The 23,239-nt window shown below is 42.1% G+C and overlaps 2 protein-coding genes across 3 annotated transcripts in view; one reads left to right on the forward strand and one right to left on the reverse strand.

Annotated features, from left to right (window-relative positions):
- The window catches only part of DHTKD1 (dehydrogenase E1 and transketolase domain containing 1), a 34,325-nt gene extending 18,848 nt beyond the window's left edge, over positions 1-15,477 (reverse strand). The window contains exons 1-7 of the mRNA XM_088134857.1: positions 15,244-15,477; positions 12,600-12,755; positions 12,002-12,213; positions 10,134-10,328; positions 7,950-8,219; positions 6,483-6,654; positions 3,701-3,899 (exon numbers count right to left, since the gene is read on the reverse strand). Of these exons, the coding sequence (XP_087990983.1) occupies positions 3,701-3,899; positions 6,483-6,654; positions 7,950-8,219; positions 10,134-10,328; positions 12,002-12,213; positions 12,600-12,755; positions 15,244-15,442 (1,403 nt within the window). The 5' untranslated portion in view covers positions 15,443-15,477. The remainder of the gene's footprint in view (positions 1-3,700; positions 3,900-6,482; positions 6,655-7,949; positions 8,220-10,133; positions 10,329-12,001; positions 12,214-12,599; positions 12,756-15,243) is intronic.
- A 3,180-nt stretch (positions 15,478-18,657) lies between these two features.
- UPF2 (UPF2 regulator of nonsense mediated mRNA decay) overlaps positions 18,658-23,239 on the forward strand; it is a 54,799-nt gene continuing 50,217 nt past the window's right edge. For both annotated transcript variants that reach the window (XM_088134858.1, XM_088134859.1), the window contains exon 1: positions 18,658-18,736. The gene's annotated coding sequence lies outside the window, so the exon portion shown is untranslated. The remainder of the gene's footprint in view (positions 18,737-23,239) is intronic.

A 23,239-nucleotide genomic window follows, 5' to 3' on the forward strand; every position in this document is an offset into this window, starting at 1 on the left:
AAATTTTGGATATGGAATTGATTTAGAGAAGTGGCAAAAACTATGGTCTCAAAACTATAAAATGACAATGTCAACTGCATATAAAGAAAACTTGTATAAGATGTTTTACAGGTGGCATTTACCCCCAGCGAGGATCGCGAGAATGTATAAGAACAAGTCCAATAAATGTTGGAAGTGTCATCAGATACCCGGCTCATATTACCATATGTGGTGGACATGTTCAGAAGCCAAAAGATATTGGATTAAAATCCACACATGGTTGGAAAAAATGACAAAACAACATATAGACTTTAAACCAGAGACATTTTTACTGGGAATTATACCGGAAACATACAGTAAAGAATTGAAATATCTGATTGTAAATGTTTTGACAGCGGCTAGAATTGTATTTGCTAAGAATTGGAAGAATGAAAAAGTACCTATGCAGGAGGAAGTTATTAAGAAAATAATGGAATGTGCTGAGATGAGTAAATTGACATTTGAAATCAGAGAGCAAGAAGACAAACAATTTTATATGATATGGGATTTGTTTTATCAATGGTTGGACGAAAAGATATAGTAATGTAATAGATTAGGAAATTATATAATAGAAACTCGATAAACTGATATAAATTACTATATATATATATATATATAATCAATGGACAAAAATGATACAAATCTTATAATGAAAGCTGGCGTTATAGATTAGTCACAAATGATTAATAATTGATAACTGATAAATATATAAATATATGTTGGATAGATAATATGAGAATCTATATAAATGGTGAGTGAAGACTATGAAAGGATGGCACAAATGATTGGTAACTGGCTGACACACGGTTTAAGATGGAAGATGGTTTTTATGTTTTTTATGTTGTTGTTTGTTTATGTATGTTTGTGTTTGTTGTAAAAAATAAAAAACTTTAAAAAAACAGTAATGGAACAAACCAACATTCTGACAAACATAATGATCACCTTTAATACCTGGATGAAAATCCTTTGCAGTCAATGACGGCCTGAAGTCTGGAACCCATGGGCATGACCAAATGCCAAGATGCTTTGCCAGGCCTTTACTGCAGCTGCCTTCAGCTGCTGCTTGTTTGTAGGTCTTTCTGCCTTCAGTCTTGTCTTCAGTAAGTGAAAAGCATTGGGTTGAGATCAGGTGACTGACTTGGCCATTGAAGAACATCCCACTTCTTTGCCTTGAGAAACTCTTGGGTAGCTTTTGCTGTATGTTTTGGGTCATTATCCATCTGCAATATGAAGTGGCATCCTATCAGTTTGGCAGCATTTGGCTGAATCTGAGCAGAAAGTATAGCCCTATACACTTCAGAATTCATCCTGCTGCTTTTATCAGAAGTCAGGTCACCAAGAAACACCAGTGACCCAGTTCCATTAGCAGCCATATATGCCCATGCCATAACACTGCCTCCACCATCTTTGACAGATGATGTGGAATGCTTTGGATCATGAGCTGTTCCTTTCCTTCTCCCTACTTTTCTCTTCCCATCATTCTGGTGCAAGTTAATCTTGGTTTCGTCAGTCCAAAGAATCTTATTCCAGAACTGGGCAGGCTTTTTTAGGTCTTTGCTGGCAAAGTGTAATCTGGCCTTTCTGTGCTTGAGCGTTACCAATGGTTTGCACCTTGTTGTGAACCCTCTGTATTTACATTCATAAAACTGTCTCGACTGTAGATGTTGACAATGACATGCCTACCTCCTCAAGAGCGTTCTTGACCTGGCTAGATGTTGTGAAAGGGTTCCTCTTCACCATGAGCAGAATTCTGCAGTCATCCACTTTAGTTGTCTTCCGTGGTCTTCCAGGCCTTTTGCTGTTGCTGAGCTTCCCAGTTAATTCCTTCTTTTTCAGGATGTTCCAAACTGTTGTATTGGCCACTTCCAATGTTCTTGCTATCTCTCTAATGGGTTTATTTTATTTTCTCAGCCTAATGATGGCCTCCTTCACTCGCATGGACACCTCTTTGGACCTCATGTTGAGCGTTCCAGTGAACAGCTACCAAATGCAAATGTAACACTCAGAACCACCTCCAGGTCTTTTATCTGCTTGATTGGTCATGGGATATCCAGGAAACAGGCCACACCTGGCCATGCAGCTGCTTGTCAGCCATTTGCTCCATTATTTATGAGCCACCAATGATGGGGGTGTGTGTATGCCACTGGCTGTACTTCCTGAATGGTTAGTGCCCCACTTTTGTCAAACCCCTTGAATTACAGCTGAAAGTCCTGACTTCACTCCCATCTGGGTGTGTTTCCTTTCAACTTCAATGTGGTGGTGCATAGATGCCAAATGCCAAAAGAGTTGTTCTTGTTCCAATATTTCTGGTCCTGACTGTAGAAGCAGCTTTTCGCTCCCTTCTTTCCAGATGTTGTCTTGACTTCCCAGTGTAGCCTATGGGTCTGGGATTTCTCCTACCCAATTATGAATTAAGTTCAAGTTCAGCTGGGTGCTGCCATCTGTTGTAGGCAACGGACCATTAGAGATTAAACCCCATTACAGAGAAGGCCCTCTTCGTAGGATAGTAGGAACATAAGCAGCAAAAAAATAGCTTCAATTGGTTCAGGCAGAGGGAGATCAAGATTTTGTTCTTATAGATAATCTCAATAAATGTAGTTTTAACCTTCCTGTGGAATTCATTTCCTGGTCTGGTCTATCTAGTTGCTGGCATTCTTGTAACTGCATCTTCTTCATCGCTATTGATCTAGCCAACAAGGACTCTAAGAACTGTCCTTGGAAAAGGATCACTTTCATTTTTAGGCAGCTGCCAAACAGCCTGGCAGGACTGGAACCATAATTTTCCTATCATTTTGCAATAAGGAACTGGAGTGTGTGTTCTAGAGCAGGGTTTCTCAACTTTAAGATGTGCAGACCTCAACTCCCAGAGTTCCCCAGCCAGCAAAGTGGGCAAAGGTGCTTCAGATCCAGCACAGGTGGGGACCTTCTTTCAAAGGACTTGTGCAATTCCTGGGTTTGCAAGGTAGCCATGCGGTTACCTAAGGGACCGCCTTTCCCCTATGACTTCCACCCGTCCCACCCATTCACACAGAGGGGGCATGCTTCAGACCCCCTCAGTAAAAGAACTCCGTCTAGCGGGGTCCAGAAGGTGGGCCTACTCTGCGGTAGCCCCCGCTCTTTGGAACATTCTGCCCCCGGAGGTGCAATTGGCCCCCTCACTCCTGGCCTTCCGAAGGACCTTGAAGACCTGGCTCTGTCACTTGGCCTGGGGTGGGGAGAGAATATCTCAAGCAGGAGATGGCTAGCCCCAAAGTGGCCGGCTGTCCCCGACCCGATTTTCCATCTTGGATTTTTCCTTTTTTAGTATTGTTTTAATTTTATATATAGTATGTATTTTATATATATTTATAGTTTTAATGTCTTTGTAAGCCGCCCAGAGTCCCCTATTGTGGGGGAGATGGGTGGGGGAGAAATCCAACAAATAAATAAATAAATAAATAAATAAATAAATAAATAAATAAATAAAAGAGGCAAGGATTAGATGGCCTTGAAAGGGTTGGAATAGGCCACTGAGATCATCAAGTCTTACTTCCACCTCAATGCAGGAATTCAAATTAAAGCATCCCCAACAGACAGGGGTATCTACCTTCTGCTCGAACACATCTGGAGAAGATGAACCTACCACCTCTTTGGGTACTGGTTCCACTGTCAACAACTCTTCCTGTTGGAATTTAAGCACTACCTGATTAATTTATACATGGTGGGGTTTGTAAAAAAAGGCTCATCGAGTTCATTGTGACCCCACTGCCGGTAGCACAGTAAATCCACAATCACATCCTTCCGGAAGTGTCGCTGGTACTCCACAGCCAGTCGTGCAGCTCTGATCACTTCTTCAGGGTCATCCCCATTCACATGGATAACAGCAGAGTTAACTATCTTACCTAAAATGGGACAGAGAATAGGGTGGAGTCACACAAAAGATGACTAGATGAAACAGAATTCTCTAGGAACGTATGGCCTTATAGACCTCCAGTTTTTGCTGCCTACTTGGGACTGCAAAAAACAGGGAGGTTGAGTAGGTGAGCTACAAGATGGTTGCATTGTTAGGCAGAACGAGGCAGGTGACTCAGGCATCAGATGGTGAGAAACAAGCAGGAACAATTCATTGGACAGAGCTCTGTAATCCTAGGACTACTGCCTTCAAACATGGGGGTGGACATGGACCCATTGCAGGTTTTGAAGGAAGATGGGGAAAGTATATCTTGTCCTTCATCAAAGCATAAAGTATCACATGCACCAAACACTGAACAGGGTTGGATGATAATTTGATCAAATCACTTCAAATATATTAAGTAAAGATAACCTCAAGTTGAGCTCAGCTCCTGGGAAGTGGCTACAAAGATACCGTCATAGTTTTATCAGCAACAGTCAAAAAAGAGATTCTTCTGTGATGTTTTTTCAACTGCCAGCAGACTTGGGAGGTCCATGTGGGCCTCCCATCCAGTACTAACCAGGGTTGCGCCTGCTTAGCTTCCAAGCCTAAGTAGCAAACTAAAATAATGAGCTGAATGTTGCAGCTTCCTACTGTAAGCACTTCCATGTAATTTTTTCAGCAGCAACATGCAAGTGGATTGCCACTGCCATCTTCTAGGATCCTTTTTTTGACTTCCCAATCTAGATTACAGATTGGGATTTACTGAAGATCTCCTTTAAATATATTGGTCTATTTACTGTAATGAGCATGAAACTGAGCAAACTCAGGGAGGCAGTGAAGGACAGGAAGGCCTGGCGCAATATGGTTCATGGGGTCACGAAGAGTTGGACACAACTGACCGACTGAACAACAAACAACAAATTTACTGTAAGGTTTTTGTAGTTCATATCATTTTAGGATGCAGGATTTTGGATTATGGGTTTGGATCCCGAAATCCATATAATTTTGCAAGTATACCGAAACAGGATAGTCACAGTCAAAGGGCACTATTCCTACTATATAAAATTGAGTGAAAAATTTGAAATAACATCAGATTAGTATTGCATATAAAAGTTATCAAAATCATCATTAAAATCAAGATAATATTCAGTAATTAACAAAAGACAGCCAATAGATGAAACATAAGCCAGAGTAAAGAATAACCAGAGTTTCTATCTGATCTAAAAAGTCCCATCCTTATTTAACAAGTTAAGCAAGAGCTAATGTATTAAAACTTTATATTAAGAGAAAGCCAAATTGTAGATGCCATACGAGTGTAGAATTATAATCCGTGAATGGCTTCCAAGTCCAATTGTGTATTATTTTTTCAAATAAAAAGTTATTTTTGACAAAATTATTGTCAAAGGTATGGATACTGCCACATTTTAATTTGCCATTCTTCTAAAAGGAGAAGTATGTGTGATTACAAAAAGAAAGATAAAAGTATCTTAGCAATTAGTATCATATACAGAGCCAATTCTCTTTGGTCTCTGAAAACACATTTTTTTGTGTACAACACTGTTGCATGCTGGGCAAAAATTGAGAAATTTCCCCCTCCTCTACAGAGGGGATGTAAATGTTAAACCTCATACATGGGGGCATGACATAATGTAACATCTGTATCTCTCTCTGAGAGTCAAAGGAAGGTGGACTCCGGTAGAGCCAATTCTCTGTACTTTGTAGGAATATAAGGCTTAGTGATGTTTAACAGAAAAACAGCTGTTAGGAAAAATAATTCCACCTTTAAGATTTGTTTCATTCTATAATAAATCATCTTTTTGAATTGTTGAGCTTTATAACATTGCCTCTAGATATAAAAGAACCATCCAACCTAATGATTGCATTTGCAGTCTTTTTTAGAAAACAAATTATAGATTTTGGCCATCAGCACTGGAGTAACATGCCAGTTGATGATATAAAATAGTAAAACATCTTGTAGCAGTTTTCTTCAAGGGTGATATTCACAGTCCATTTAATATAAGTCTTTCATTGGTATTCCTGCTGTTGCATATCAATTGTCCTGTTTAGATTCAGCATCCAGTTAAGCATACTTGTTGTGATGGAATGGACTTACGAAGGCCAGGTTCAGGGAGATAAGCGTGTTCTTAGCCCCCAGCAGGAGTGTGGGAAGTTCAAGAAGATGAGGCTGGCACCTCCCTAAGGAATTCACGGTGTTGTGGCTGGCTGGCTTGAGAACTCGGGTCCAGTCTGGGGAGATTTCTGTCTGGAGGTGGAAGCTAATAAACGCAACAGAACTGTATTTGCATTGTCTTTTGGAGTTCTTCGGGCTGAACCTGATATCAATCTCCCCAGATTCAACCCTAGTTCCCAAGCCAGCCAGCCACAACACCGTGAATTCCTTAGGGAGGTGCCAGCCTCATCTTCTTGAACCTCCCACACTCCTGCTGGGGGCTAAGAACATGCTTATCTCCCTGAGCCTGGCCTTCATAAGTCCATTCCATCACACTTGTTCAGTGTCTGAGTCACATTTCAAATCTCTAAATTTGTTAACATTTTATAGCAGTTATCCTCAAAATCCTGTGATACATACCAATATCACTACAGTACAAAGATGATCTTCCTCGCTCTGCTGGTGTAGTGTAGCCCAGTTGGTTATTAACAATGAGATGAATGCTTCCACCTATTCTAAAATGGGGCAGATTGGAAAGGGTAAATGTTTCCGGAACAATGCCTTGGCCAGAGAAAGAGGCATCTCCGTGAACCTGTATCACAAAGAAAAATGGCATCGATAACAAAACTGATTGGACCCTGCCTTCTTCCAAGGAGACTCAACTTTACTCATGTGGGAAAACAAAAACGTGATACTGCTGTATTTTCTTAAGGAGCTCAAAGTCAAAAGGGAAACTTCTCTGTATAACAGACCAACTGTATAACCGAGGGGTGAAGTGCAGATGTGAATTTAATGTGTGACAGCTGTGAAAAAAAGAAATTCCATGCAAGGGAATGGAAAGGAATTGAAAATAAAATGGCCAGTATATTAATGTCCTTAGACAAATCTAAGGTATGTCTGCATTTGGATGACTGGGTACAAATCTGGTCACCACATTTGAAAAAGAATAAAATAGAGTTGAAAAAATACAGAAAAAAAAATCAGGGGGGCTGAATAGATTTCTAATGAGAAAAGGTTAGAACATTTGGGCCTCTTTAGTTTGGAAAAAAGATGAACAAGGGGTGACATGATCAACATGTATAAAACCGCACATGGCATGAAGAATGCAGACAAGAAGAACTCTCTCAAAATGCTAGAAGCAATGGCATTTAATGAACCTTTGGAAGAAGCTTTAGACAAAAGAAAGTATTTATTCACACAGAGCATAATAAACCATCTGGATTCACTAATAGGGTAAGATAGGGTAGCGGGCATTAATTAATTAATTAATTAATTAAATAAGATAGAGAAATGAGCATTAACTTGGATGGCTTTAAAAGGGGGACAGAAGAAATCCAAGGAGGACAGCTCTGTCATGGGCTGCTAATATTGAAGGTTCAAGGTTACTCCAAATGGGGGGCAGCATGTCTCCAAATACCAGCTGCAGAAGAACAACATGGGGAGGAAGATAGGTTTCCATTCCCTGGAACTGCAGTTTGGAATGGGAGGGGGGCCTATAGGCTCTCTCACCCTTCTTTAAAGTAGGAAAGCCATAGATAAAGCCTCTCTAGGCTGATGGCTATCTAGCCCCTTCCAGGAGACTGCAACTACTTTCAAACTATTCTTAACAATTCAGAACTTCTGGAGAAGCACAGACACTAAAATAGCCTCCATAATTGTTTTAAAAGTTGATTGTCAGCAAAGCAGTATAATTCATTTAATTCATCTGGCATCCTTTGCTTAGCCTCTCATCTGAGAACAGACAATACCATGCTGCGTCTAGCTTTCACAATGTCTCTGCCTCATACACCTTTAGGGCGTTGCTTGGCTCAGAAGCTTTATTTCATAATCTCCCATCTAGCTTTCTGACTTTCCATGCTCCCCATTTTCTGCTGATTCTCAAGATACCTGCAGGCAGATGACTTTATCTCCTGGCTGTGCAGAACTAGATAGGGAGTAATCTCCATCAAGCAAAGATTGTTGTCTCCCTCTTGTTTTGCCAACTGCCACAGGGTTAATGGCTTCTAGATGGGAAGGATTCGGCAACAAGATGACATGAATCGGGCGGTGAAACCCAAAGTCCAGATCCACAGATGCCGTGAGGTGGGAGAGGACATCTCCAATTGCAGGGGAGTTCTCCGGGAATTCACTCAAGCCTTGCATTTTACGGAACATCAGCTTCCCAGAAAGGTAAGAAAATTACATGTAATCACTTTTGCAATTTTGAATAAAATTATTAATGCAGCAGTTTCCAAACATTTGGCCAACTAGCTGCCTTTCTACCTCTGTCTACATTTTGAGGCATTGCTCTCTTTGCTTCTAAGCTTCCTCTGAAACAGCTGGTATCTTTTCTAAGAACCGACATATCATATCTGCATGGCTCCACTGTAACTCTACCCTGTGAAAGCTGTAGCTATCACATGACCCAGCCTAACAGTGTTCACACTTATTGAACACTATCTCACAACATCTTCATTATGCAATTTATTCCCAAATATATACCACAGGCTGTCCATAAATCATAACTTGCTAACCATAAGAGGTGGGTTCAGAGAACTCATGGAAGCACAGCTAAACACGTTGTGACATGCAGACATGATGTACAAACCAGAACTAAGAAGCTATGATTGGCCCCAAACATAAGCTTTAAAGCCTATTGGGGAAGCAGATCTAAATTCCAACTCCACTTCCTTTTCTCATGATGCTCTAGAAGCTCCAAAAAACTGAAGATGCTGAATAAAGAGAGTTTGCATGAATTCTCTACCCATCATGTCACACAGTAAGCTGTTCTCAAATATTTTGACTTTTGGGAGCACAGCTCAAGGTAGAGCATAGGGTAGAACATATGCTTTACATAGCAAAGGCCGTGGGGTGAGTCCTTGGCTTCTCCAAATAAAAAGATGAAAAACTTCTGCAGGAGACTTGCAGAGTTGCTACCAGTCAGAGTAAGCAATACTGGGTTGGGTTAGGAAATACTTTGACCTTGTAAAAGGTGCTTTTCTGCAATCCTATGATCTCAACCAAGAGAGTTGAGGTTATGGAGAATTATTTCTAGAACCCAAATATGCTAATTCTAATAGTTATACTAGAGTTTAGTTACCCATGTTACAATTTTGCTATATTTTTATTTAACTAGTAAGTGACCTAGAGCTCATTCACACACCATTCTTGGTATTTTCTGACACCAAGATTGCCTGTTTGTCATTTGTGGAGGATGCGTCCTCTGTCTTGGGGCTAACCTGCCATTGAAGAATACTGTGGCCAGATCAAAGTGATCCAGCAGGAAAGTCAGGTTTTCCTGAGGAAAACAGAACAAGTCTTATGGGACTATTCTGCTTTGCATAGAGAAGCCATTGCAGGACTGCCCCCTCTCCCATCCAGCCATGAAGGCCTGTGCCTCCCCAGCCATTTGTGTTTTAACTGCCAAAGAAAACAGATCCTCACCTAGCACCTCACTTTTACTTTTCTTTCTGCTGTGGTAGAAATAGCGACCTTGTGGAAATTATTCCACAAGATCTTTCATTTTGCATCGGGAGTGCTGAGTCAAAAGGAAGAAGTCCAAACAGTTGCTTCAAGAAGGACCTAAGTCCTCTCCTACGGCAGGCACCGCTTCTTCTCAATCTACAAGAACCCATGGCTGCACAGGAAGCCGTGTGCATTCACTTCTGTGCAGAGAGCAATTTTATTGGCCTTGCTTGCAGAGGTGCACTGAAAGGACCAGAGTTGCAGAGGGGTTGAAGAAAGGGCCACACTGTCTTCCCCTCTCAGGGACAGAGAAGGAAAGAACACTGCTGGGGGCCTGGGGAAGGGCCCTTCATCTTGCGACCAGGCCTTGAATCTACAAGATATGAAAACACGTGCCTGAGCTGTAGGAACTTCTAAGTAACTTCTGCACACAAGGCCAGAGAATGGATTATTTGGGGGGTGAAATATTTGTAAAATGAGATTTGGATGGCCAAAATCAGCTCCAAGGGCTTCTCAGAGAATCATCATGCCAGCACGATTATCGTTCATGCAGCTTTTACTGTCAGCTATCATTCTGTATCAAAATTAGCCACTCTGGAGGACATTTTCTAAAAACCCATTCCTTACCTCAGGCGGAAAGTGAAGAAGACCCGTGAGAAGATTAAGTCTACCTCGATGAGGCATTCCCAAGATGATGTCTGTCACCCCACTATACGAGCACATCTTTAACAGTTCATGAAAGAATCCCATCATGCTTTCTGCACCCTCGCCGCCGTAGCGTTTCACTGTGGCAAACTTGGTAGCTAAAAAACGATCAAATTCCTGTGAAGCATAAAATGTTGGAGTTATTTATTCAACTTGCTTCGCTACTGGTTACCAAAGACTCTAATGTACCATTAGATCTGCATAAGGAATAACCGCAGGGAACACTAATCAAAGTTACTCTTAGTCAGGATACACAAACCTAGGTCAAAACCAAGTTTCCAAACTGGGTGGATAATTTTGATTACTGCCAATACAAAACGGTTCAAAATGAACCATAAAAGGGAAAGGGGGATTTGTACTGGAAAACAGAGAAAGACATGCTTAAATCCAGAATAAATGACCATAGCAGTTTGGGCTATGCAAAACCTTTTCATTATGAACTGCTTTGACTTCAAAATATCTCCTGTCAAGTTCAAAACAGTTGTGCCATGCTCAAAATGGGCTGTTTAGATCATTCTGGAAGTGTTTTGAGCTGAAAACAACCATTTCAAACTTGAGACAATGGTTTAAGAGGTTTGGCACACAACTAATAATGTACTTTCAGTAGTTGTTTAATCAAAATTAAGAGATCAATTATCTTCTGTATCCATTAGGCCACAGCTATATGACTACGTTCTGAAAAAACAGTGTGCACAAAATGTTTTACTGCTTATATCTGAAATACCCTCGCTCTTCCTTAAGTTGGCTATCCTTTTTCACCCCCAGCAATGGCAGATGGATAGCCAATACAGAAATGGAAACAATTCTTTTACTTGTTCCACAAGGTGTAATATTCGCTGTCAAAAATGAATATATACAGCCTATTCAGCTGTCTTCAGTCCAAAGTGATTAGAAAATAAAAGAAAAAAAAATAGGATAGAAAAAGTCTAGGAGTAGTTAAGGAACACGCATGCACAGCTCACAATCTTGACTCCCCCCCCCACCTTTAAGTTCAATCCTATGCATTTACATGGTGTTTCACATTTGTACTAGTCTGGTTACAGACAACAAATGTTATCAATACATCAGCCTTAGCATCCTCTGTAGAGATCAGGTGTTTTGCAAAAACGGACCAACGTCCTCAATTCCTCCTGGTTACGGAGATATTTATTCATTGGACTTTGCACTCTGTTCACTCATTCACCAGTGTGGGCAGTATGAATACACAGTGGGCTAATATGAACCTCAAACAAACTTTTAGGGCTTATCTTTTGTATTTCTGTAATAAGACTGGGATCAGCATGGATTATTTACTTTGTTCTATAAACACAAGGATTTTTTTTTTTATTCCTACACTCATCTGTGCAATTTGAGCAACGGATATTTTCTCTTTCAATTAGGCTCCAAAGTCAAAGCAATGACTCTCTTGAAAACACTTTACTGTCTCTATTAGCCTGTAGTTGAATGCATACAACTTTGCAAATCAGGGGAGGACAGACACTAGCTCCAGCCCACTTTTAAAACACTGCCTCCGACAAGGGATTGCGTTCACCACAAACAGATACAGGTATTCTAATCATATTCAGCACAAACAGAATCAGGTATCTTCATATTCTAATTTGCAAAATGATGCTGTCAATTAGAATTCAGTCGAGGGGAAAACAATCCCTTCAAAATATCAGTTGCATTTAGCATTTCAGTCATGTAGCTGAACAACCATCCATTTTCATAAATTAGCCTTGGTTTTGCTTCTTTAATCCGTAAAGATAATGATTTTCTCACACGCGTACGCCAACATGTATTCAATGCACCTGAGATTCTAGCATGAGCTTGGACAAATATTTTTTCTCTTCGGTAGTAAAAGCTTCTTGTTTCAGTTCCTCAAACCGTTTAGCAATCCATTCCTTTTCTTGTATGCTTGACAGCTGGCCAGTCTCTATAGAAATATGTCCACAGAAGATATGCTCCAGGTAAGATAGGACATCTTCAAGAGAAGCTTCATCCTTTCCCATGTTCAAAAGCCCTGAAATGAAAAAGAATGGGAATGATAGTGTACCTCTCTCCAGCAACGATCCAAGATTCCAGCAATAACACAAATGTTCTCCTTGCAAAACAAAAGTATTTTTCAGTTGAGTTTGACTCTTGTGGATTCTATGGACCTATTCTTGCCAACAATATGGAATATAGTTTGGTATTACCCTGTTTTGGGATTTTTTGTTGTTGTTGTTGACTTCCCAGTCTAGTTTTCAGCTTTAGGATTTCCTGGTGAACTTTCATCCATGTACTAGTCAGGGCCAGCTCTGCTTAACTTCTGCATTCTATGATCTTCAAGTACTAAGAGCTATTTCTGAATTGACATGAATTGGATACAACTGTAAAAAGACCTACCTAGTTATTATTCAACATTACCTGCCGTATTGAAAGGCCCTTGTAAGGTTTCCGTCAGAACCTGAATTTCAGGCACCACATCCATCACAGCCTGGCCAGTAAATAGTGGATTGATTTTGGCAGCTTTGTGCCCATGTTCATGATATGCCGTCACTAAGCGAACTAGTCCATGGTCAGCTATAAATTAAGAGAACAAGTATAAATTTAGCTTGTTTGCAAATGATTACATATGGTGAGGAAGTGTAGGAGGAATCCAAGTTTCTTCTATAGGTCTGATGTAAGTAAAAATATAATAGCATGTAGAGTCCATGGTAATTTGTGTTGAAAACTTGAGGAGTGAAATCTCAGTCCTAGAACACAGAAATCCAAGGATTCCCAGGGAACCTGAACCAGGCCCGGTTTTTCATTTACAGTGGTACGCTTCTGTTCACGAACAATTCGGTTCACGAACAGCTCTGTTTGCAAAATTTTGCCTCCGTTCGCGAACGCCAGATCGGGTTACAAACAGGATCCGCAGCCATTTTCCCTCCCGTGACACGTGGTCGCGGCTTCCTGTAGGGAGGGGGACTCTCCCTCCAAGCAATATCCGCCTCCCCACCCGCCTTCCTGTCCTCCACGCCAGAAGTCGCGTCGAGCAAGGTTAGCGTTCTCTCTCTCCGTACTGTACTTTGTGTCATATTTTTGCAGTTTAAAAAAAAAAAATGGTTCAGAACGGATTAACCGTAATTACATTGAACCTTATGGGGAAATTTGATTCGGGACGCGATCAAAAATCGGTTGGCGACCAAATTCGGTCAGAACGGATTAACTGTATTTACATTGAACCTTATGGGAAAATTTGATTCGGTTCACGACCAATTCGGTTCGCGACCAGAGTCGCGGAACGAATTAAGTTTGTGAACCGAGGTACCACAGTACTTCAATGAAAGATGCAGTTCCATAGATTCAAAGACATACATGCCAAGACTTGCTGGAAAAACAAGTTGGAAGTCTTACAACATAGTAAAGTTTTCTGAACACTCTAGAATGCATTTGAGAAAGAATGTTGGGATCATCTTATCCGTGTCAATCTATGAATGATATTTTACACCAACTGTCCAGACAACATTGCACTAAAGTTTCTTTAATCCCTGCACACACAAAATGCTCACATGAGATTAGCACAACCCTCCCTGTGAGTAAAAAGTGTTTTGAAGGGTTCTTCTCAAATTAATCTTAGATGAAGAGGAAGACCTGCTCTGTATTGCCTCAAAATTCTAAAAACGATGGACCAGGATGTAAAAATAAAAAAGAAGCAGAATATTAAACAGGCAAAGCTTTTCACCCTCACCATATTGTTTACGGCCCCCTCCCTCTGGTTGTTTGAATGTCTACTGACAGAGGGCCCTTCGCTGACTCAGATATCTTCAAGAGGATGCTTCAATATTTTAATCTGAATATTTATTTGTTTACAGCATTTATAACCCATCTCAACCGGTTGCCTATGCCTAATTTTAGGAGCTGGATAATGCCCTATCTCAGCCTTTTTCAATCCAAAATCTTCCCTGTCCTTTCAAGAAACTTTAAACTTCTTGTTGGACTTTTTCTTGCTCAGCATCATTGCTGGACAACTGTAATCTAGCACATCACGTAAGTGGACTTTTGTTAAAGGCTGTTCGATTCCACTCCGATACTATTTCTTTCATTATATTGGCGATCCATATTTGGATATTATGTCTCAGATGTATTAGTAACCTTGTAGCTTCTTATGCCTACAGTATTCTGCCTGGGTTGGATTAATACCCAGTCCACTGGACCTTTCCATGAGCTGTGGGTGTCCAGAACAAGAGGGGGGGGAGAGGGAGGGGGAGACAAGAGTGTGTTTAGAGTAATATTTCCAACCTTGGCAACTTGAAGACGTGGGGACTTCAACTCCCAGAATTCCCCAGCCAGCATGGCTGGCTGGGGAATTCTGGGAGTTGAAGTCCCCACGTCTTCAAGTTGCCAAGGTTGAGAAACACTGGTTTGGAGAGAAGCTGGATTTAATCCTGTCTTCATCCTAATGAGATTTAGCAGAAAGCTAGAAAAAGCCTTTTTACACCACATCAGAAAATGTGGGATAACCCCAAGGAGGCTGTTATTGCTGTAGGCACAAAAATCCCACGCAGGCTTACTCAAGAGTTAGGAAACCAAACATTTCCCTTTCTTCTTGTTTTTAAGCCTGGCCACGAGCTAGCTTGTCCCCTTCTCGGCAGGAGGAGGAAAGCGCTGATCCAGCGCCAGGGAAGCAACGCGACCAGGATCTGCCAAGACTGCGCCTGTTCTCGGTGCGGGTTCAAGCCACTTTCACTAACACGCCTCTGAAGCTAAACTTGATATAGGCTGGATTAAAAAAAAAAAAAAAGCTAATGCTCAGGTGAACAAAGCAGCATCCACGGAAGGCTTTGGGGATTTCCAGCTACCTCTTATGGAAAGCTAACCAGCAACTCTCCCACCAGCGCCGCCATCATCATCATCATCATCATCACCACCACCACCACCACCACCACTTTGGGAATTATTGCACGCCCCTCTTCCTGCGGTCCCCCCCTTGTGTGCATGCAAGGCCCCCCCCCCGCCCATGGAAGGAGCCCCCCACCCGCTTCTCCATCCCCGCGCAGCTTGCGCCGCCCGGGTCCCCGCCGACCTGCTGGCCGCGAGGGCTCCGCTCGCTCCGCGCCGTCGCCCCGCTCCTCCGCCTTGCGGCTCGGCTTGTAGCCGTAAACGCCGCGCTCGGTGTGGTACCCGCGCCGCGGTGGGGCCCGGGCGAGCAGCGGCCCCCACCGCCCCGAGCGAGCCCCGCCGCGCAGCCAAGCCCGCCAGCGCGCAGCAACCATCGCCGCCATCCCGCCGGGCTGCTCCCGAGCCAAAAGCGGGGCTCGGCCTCCGACGACGCCCCCGGCGCTGATTGGGGCACGCGGAGAGGGGGGAGGAAAGGACCGCCCACAAGGGGGGGCTCTGCGTGTCTAGAGGCAGTCCGAGCAAAAGGCGCTGCGAGCTGACGGCCCCGGCTGCAGGACGTAGCGTTGCAACCCGCGTGGCTCGTCCAGCGAGTGTTTCCCTCTGCACATTTTGCTGTTTCCAGTGGAAGAGAATGTCTGTAGCTCAGGGTTGGACTGTGGAGTCCTGGGTGCTCTCTGAGCTTGGTGGTTTGCCTGCAGACATTTTGTTACCTGGCTAGGTAGCATCACCGGGGCAAGCGAGTGTGGGGTTTTCTTCCTGTTTATATACAGTAGCTTGCCCAAGATAGTGTCTATAAACAGGGAGCAGACCCCACACTTGCACACTTAATACAATTGCTGAGAAGATTCCAGGAGCTTCCTTGAAGCTCTGAATACAAGTTTTTGTTTTTCATCACACTGAGGTTGAACCACAATATGGCGCATCATGGTTTCCTTAGCTGTGCTTTATTAGCTGGGCTCCCATTTCCAGTGGGCCAGTCTGCCTAACACATTCAGCGCTGCTGGCAGAAAACTAGGAAAAGCAAGGCTATTCTGCTGAAACCTATAGCAGCCATTATGGCTTAGCATCCCAGCTCCATGTGTGGCTGAGAATTCCTGCAAAAGTATACAAAAATCCATAGCATCACCGAGGTTGGAGACACGTGAACCACTGGAAGATAGCTTAGTTATTTCACCCATTTCTGCTTGTATGCTTCTGCTAAAAAGGGTATAAAAAGAGAAAAACAAAGAGATAGTGTGCCAAGGCCTACCAGATTCTGGGTCTAAGAATCCAGAGAACTATTTGAAGGCAGCAAAGATATATGTGTAGTTCCCTTTTCAGCCATCTACAGTCATCCAGATTTTGTAGCTAATTAATTTACATTCACATTACATTATTGGTACCAATTACAATTTAATTGTAAATTTAATTGTAACTGGTAGCAGTATTAGAGCATGTCAGGGTTTTTTGGGGGGGATTTTTCTGTCTTCATTTCTATCTTGTTCTATATTATATTAAAACAACATTCAACATTGTTTTAACCTTCTGTAAACTGCCCAATGTCATTGGTGAGAACTGAAATAATCCATCTTCTTTTCAGAGAGTAGATTATTACTCTATTAAACTTTGTTGATATACTGACTTGGCAATGACCAAGTTGCTCAGTTTGCACATGCTAGGCTTGTAAAAGACCCTATTAGACATGTTGTGTGAACAGCTTCATCAAACTATGATTTACAAAAAAAGCATAACAGCAAATCCTATTATGCCTTAGTATGAATTATGACACCAATCTCGAACTTGCATCAAAGAACATGTTTGATGACATGTTTATGCAACATACGTCATAGTTTGCATAACTGTGTGATATGCTCAATTAGTCAAATTTGCTGAGTTCAGTTAAGATGTCAAACCAACCCAATAAATCCCATTATAACTTACAGTGCTGTGTGGATCAGGCTTGTAGCTGTACATATTTGCAAATTAAATTAAGCTTCAGGTGGTGACTATACCACAGTAGCCAGGTTCAGACATTATACTGGGCCTCAGAAAAAAAACACATCAGAGCTTAACACAACACACTTTTAACTGGGGAAAAAAAAAACTTACCATGATTTTCTTTATACCCAAAATCAATATATGATTTAGTTTGCATTTTTGATAGGATCGTTGTAGAGCAAGAATTGCAAATGGCAATGAGATCACTGCTTTGCTCCTCCAATGGAACATCATAATCAGCTGAGCCCACTGGCAGAATATTCCATTTAATTAAGCTTTTTAAGGCAATGTTCCCAGGGAGTTTTGCATATCAAGTTTTCCAGTTTCTGGAAAAGAAAAGCCAGCCCCGAAGACTGGTGTATCTCAGAAGCTCTGAAAACCTGGCTTTGGCACCAGGTTGATGTATTATTGTTTGTCTTTGGTCCCTGTCTTGTTTTATTTCAGTCTGGGCTGTCCATCTGGTTTAGGGTTTTTACCTGTTATGTTTTTTTTCCAGTTTTGTACACTGCCCGAGTCCACTGGAGTTGGGTGGCTTTTAAATTCAAAAAACTAACTAAATAAAAATAAATACTAGAAGTAGAGACCTGGCAAAGAAGTAGAACGTGTATCAGAATTACAAGCCAGTTCCACTTTGAGACAAACAATTGTTTATGCACTGACTACAACTATATCTTACCTTTAATAACATCCACATTTCTCATTTCTTTCATCATACTCTAGTTGAATGTACCACCCACTTATTGTCACAGAGAGGCTTTGTTACAGCAATAAAAAATGTATAGACAAGCACAATTCCAATTGGGTTTCACTAAAACCAAGACGGGAGTAACTACATGCAGCCTGATCCTTATGCAAAAGTAGATTCCTCTAAGCTTGCTGAAATCCATGAACATATGAAGTTTGGTTTACCTAAGACCAGCCAGCTCATTCATTTATTTGGATAAATGGCTTTGGAACAGTGCAAACAAAAAAATACCCATCGGGAAAGTCTGACATAAATTGCTTTCCAAACTTTATATAGTTAAACACTAAAAATGCATGTTGCTTGAGTCTCTAACTAGGGTTGGGAGTAAATTCTGTTTTAAACATGTCTTACTTCGACAAGCACGATTAAGCTCAAAGCTTGAACATAATGCATTCATTCCCCCCTCCCTGAAAGGGTTGAGAGCAGAGCAGCGATTAAATTCTTGCAACTCCCTTCTAATATTCCCAGATGGACAGCCCGCGCCTTTTCTCATCCTATCAGCAAATTCGAAGCAAGTGAAACTGCTTTCAAAAGCTGGAGCTTGGAGGCTTAGCTCCACCCCCCCACAGGAAAGTCACGCCTCCTCGGCCACTTCCGCCTCCCCTGGTAACCAAAGCACGGGGTTGCCCTGCTCTCTCTCTGCCTTCAGGACCCACGAGTGTGATGGCTGTCCAAACCAGTGCCTGACAGACCTGCAGCCACGGTCCTAACCGCCCACTGCGGGGGAGGTTTCTGCTCCTTTTAGCGGAGTGCCGAACGCTGCCCTTTTCCTGACTCTTCCCCTCTGAAGGCGGGGGGCTCGAGGAGGGGGGTGGGGCAGCCGGGGTGCGAGCAGGCACCCTCCGGGGCAGCCTGGGGGGCGGGGTCCTCGCCCTGGAAGAAAGTGAGGGGGGAGAGAAGAGCCTGACGGAGCTGGAGCTGCAGAAGCTGGAACCGATGTTTACAGCGGGCCGAGGTAACCGCCCCCTCGGCTTCCTCCGCTCCTTCTCCCCCGTCGGGAGAGCGGCCTGGGGAGGAGCAGGGGGAGAGGTTGGGGGGCGGGGGCGGGGCCTGGGGGGCGCTGGGCGGCGGCAGGGAACGGGCAGGAGGCCCTGGCCGCCTTGGGAGACCCGGAGGAGCGCAGGGGCGGGCGGGCGCGTGGACAGACCCCTCTTCACGACTCCCTTCCGTCGCGGACGCTCCGGGGGTGGCTTTGGCCTGGCCGCGTTCTCACTCTCAGCCGGCCTACCTCGCAAGGGTGTTGTTGCGGGGAGGCAGGAGAGGAGGCGCCCCCCCCCCCGCTTTGAGCTGCTCTAGAGGGCGCTGAAACCCACCCGCAGCTTCAATGCAACGCGATGAGGAGGAGTGAACGGGGGGAGGGTCGCTGGCAGGTCGGCGTGGTTGGTTGGGGAGGGGTCGCTGGAGCCGCAGGGCCAGTGGGGGTGCTGGCGCTGGCGCCCCGCTGCCCTCCAGCCCCGCTTCCTCGTCCTCGTCCGCCTGAATTGAGAGGGGTGAGAAAAGAGAGGGCAGGGCGGCCGCCTTCTGCTCCGTTGGGGTCAGGCTGGGTGGCCTGGGGGGCTTCAGCCGGGGCTGGGCCGTTCGTGCAACTTTGGCTGCTCTGGAAGGGCTGCGGGGGAAGGAAGAGCCTCTGTCGGAGGCGCGTGAGAGGCAGGGGAGGCGTTCAGGTCGTCGGATCTGAGGGAGGGCTAAAAGCGTGTCTTAGGAAGCGAAGGGTTCTGCTTGGCTGATTCGGTTTTGTCCCTTTGTTTTGGTCCGGTCTTCCCGTAGCCTTTACTTCTTGGGGCCGTTCAACAGTTCGTGATTTTTGTTTTTGTTTAGACCTTTTGGTGGCAGGTTTGTAAGCCTTGACTTTAAAACATTAGCGGTACAACCCACGTTGTTTTTTTCCTTTCTCTGATGCACCTGAGCACCCTTTTCCTTGGCCATCAATTTGGGATTTGTATGTATATCTATGTCTATATGGATAGATAGATATAGACAGCCAGACAGACAGACACCCTTGAAGGTCAAGTAGAAACTGCTGCCCTCCCATAGAACATATTTATAAATAAGAGAATTTTAGCTCCCCAACCAGCTTCAAACCTATACAAAATTTTGACCCCTAAATTCAGGAGAGCTTTAACTCCAGCCGTTTTAATGCCTCCCCATAGCTGTTTTGGAAGGGAAATATAAGAGACTTCCTTTTGAAACATATTAGTGTCCCTGTGGCATGGGTGCAATAGAAACCATGGCCCATATTCTTCTTGATTATCAGTTTTGTAGGGATTCGCTTCACCAGCCAATTACTCCTCTTTTAGCTAAGTTTCCAGTACATTCTGATAATTTCTATTTACATTACGTATTAATTGATCAAGATAACTCTATCTCTTTAAAAGTAGTGACTTGTTACATTATATGTAAATTCTGCCCACAAATAGCCAATAACAGTTATTGACACGGGTGCTAATTTTACTTTTTAAAAAGCGTTATTCTGTATATGCTGGTCTGTGACTGTAATAAAGATTTTTATTTTTATAAACACTTGAAAACATCTGGTTTGTTCAATGTATTCTGAAGCATAGTCAATTCCTGTTTGCATTTCACGTGGTTTTGGGGTTGTATCAGCCTTTCCTTAATGCAATTAGTCATATATTCTTTCAGTCTTAGAAGTGGCAATTCTGTGCTCAAGAGAGTAGGTGAGTGTCCAATTTCAGTGTGTTTCTGAGATCACTCCGAAGTGTCACAAACTCCTGTTTGGCCTTGCAAGAGCTACTCATAACTTACATCTAAAAGAAGCATTTCAGGATCTATGTAATATTGCTGTAGTTACCAGTTTAATAAGTATATACAGTACAATCTGACAGGATTGTTATAGAATCATCAGGGAACCGAAGAAGATTCAGCCCATGCGTTTAGGATAAGAACTCCATTTTCTAATATATAGCAGGGATAGGTCACAGTACTGTAGTCAGAAAATACTTGGTCAGTTGGTCAAATGACAGAATTTGAAAAATGTTTGCTTTAAAAACTAATGGAAAAGCACAGTGAAATTAATTTTAACAATTGCTATTGCTGTTATAAGGCTATAAATGTGTCAGTGCTTTTATAGCTGGACCACAGAAATAACTTAGGTTTTGAAAGTGATACTAGGCCTGTTTTCCTTGCTTGGTAACCAACAAAGGCAAAATTTCGCATTTAAATGTGGCTTTTAGGCAGGGTGTGCCTACTCCTAACTGAAGTGGTCTGTGTTTCTGCAGCTTCAAAGAACAGCAAACATCTGTCATATGACATGGCAATACAGTTTAAAATATAGGTTTCCATTTACACTAACATATGTAGCTCTGTTGAATATACATAATGGTTAGTAAGCAATACCTTGATGCCATCACCATCATGTGTAGTTTACTTTCTGACTCTGAAAGCAGAGGATTGTAATCCAAAGGAGGGTGGCAGAGTGTTCTTATATTATATATGATGAGGACTCACTTTTTGCAGACAATCTACATTGACTTGATGATGCATAATCTTTGAGATAAAGAAGAAGAAATTCAAAACTCATTCAAATCAATTTCTGTAACAAATGTAGAAACTTAAAACCTATGTAGAATATAAACTGAATTTAGATTCCTATGTCTAGAAATTCTGAGAAAATGACACTTGAAAATTAGGAAATTTTTCTAAAGATGTTCTGAGATGGCTTCCAATATTAATCCCTGACTCGTCTCTTGAAATTTCATTGTATCATATTTGTTTTTGTTCACCCTGTTGTTATATTGAGCATAATTGCTACTTTGAGGGATGGGAAGAAGTCCTAATAATTCCATATCCATAATTTAGAATATTGGAAGTTTTATTAATACACTTCTAAAAACTTTTATGTATCTATAGTGTGAAAAAGAGAATATCTTGCCACCTGTCTTCCATTCATCTTCACTAAACATATTTTACCCATCAGATATTCTTTGCTGTTTTCATTCATTATGCTAAGTTATAATATGTTCATAGTTTCCAAACCAAACCATGGATGACTTAGTGTTAGGTGCAAACCCAGAAAATTATGGATTATTCAATAAAGCATGGTTAAACTGTCTTGGCAAACTGTCAAAATCAGATCATTAGGTTAACTTTGTTTCTGTGTTATGTAGTTACAAACACCAGAAATACTCACCTGCGCTGAAGAATGTCAAGGTTCTCTATCCCCGAATCTCTCTTTAAAAATGGTAAAGTTACTCTAGATTCAAAGTTAATTCCTGGTGACCTTGTATATGTAGTTTTCTTGACAACATTACCAAAGTGGTTTGCCATTGCCTTCTTCCAGCATATCTCTTCAACTTCCCATTTTAGCTTCCTGCCCTGGGACTACATTGAGCAAGTAAGAATAGGTAGGAAGGACTGATTTCTGTAATTGTAATTCTTTAGTGAAAAGTAAATGGAAATAGAAGAGCCAATATATTGGTCATGAAAAAGAAAATCTTATTTCAGAGAAAGATTAAATTTAAAATAAGAGTTCACTGATCACAATAAAGTTGGTGAAAAATTGGGTTTTAATGGGTGAATTACATATATTTGGGGAAAAAGGTCAAGTGTCCCTTGAGTCAAGCTTGACAGTATAGATGTGGCTTGCCACCATTGACTTCTGGGCTGTTTTTCATTTCCCCAGACCAGTTTACAGTCTTGGGATTTCCTGGTATTCTCCCACGTAAGTACCAGTGATGTGTGATCTAAGTTAGCTTTCTTTGAGATAGCCAAGGTATGCTTTTTTGAGAGTTTGAATTATTTAAGTAAATTTTACATGTTTGTCTGCATTCCTCATATAGTGTGTTTTTGTCAGCCTCCCAGGTAGACCAGACAGGAAACAACAAAATGAGCTAATTCAACTTTATTGTAAGGCTGCATTAACAGAATCTTGCAAGTCTGAAAGTACAGACTACAGCAAGTCTAAGTAAAAAGAGGCTTCTCCCGCCATCTCTTTTTACAGCCTGATAAATTAGAGCAGATCCTTTCTAAGTTTCTTTCCCTTCCCATTAATTAGCTGCGGGCTTCTCCCCCTTTTATCTGATTATTCCTTAGGCAGCATCTCTTCCCCTCATCTCTCAAGGTCATTACCACATATCATTTCAGTTTTAGACTGAATATCCAGTGGTTGCTTCCTGTATCCCATAGCTGCCAACTAGTTTTGAATGTTATGTTTTGGAGCACACCAGTTCATCTTGGGTCGGATGCATAACCCCAACCTCGTATTAGGTCTTACTGGAAAATGGAAGTTTTGTTTTAAAAGTTTGTTCATTTTTATTCAACATTTCTCAGTATGCCCCGGGGTCCTTAGCACCTTCTAGGCTTTATGCCCTACTTTGTTATATTTATTTTTTTCAAATAATTTTATTAAAGATTATAATTACAATAGTAAAAACTAATACAAACTAAAAGAAAGATAGAAAAATAGAAGGAGTAAAGGGTATGAAGGGAAAAAATAGGAAAG

The sequence above is a fragment of the Python bivittatus genome, unplaced genomic scaffold, assembly GCF_059951505.1.
Source record: "Python bivittatus isolate LINGU-HERP-01145 unplaced genomic scaffold, Pbiv_v1 ctg000120_np1212, whole genome shotgun sequence".
Classification (NCBI taxonomy): Eukaryota; Metazoa; Chordata; class Lepidosauria; order Squamata; family Pythonidae; genus Python; species Python bivittatus.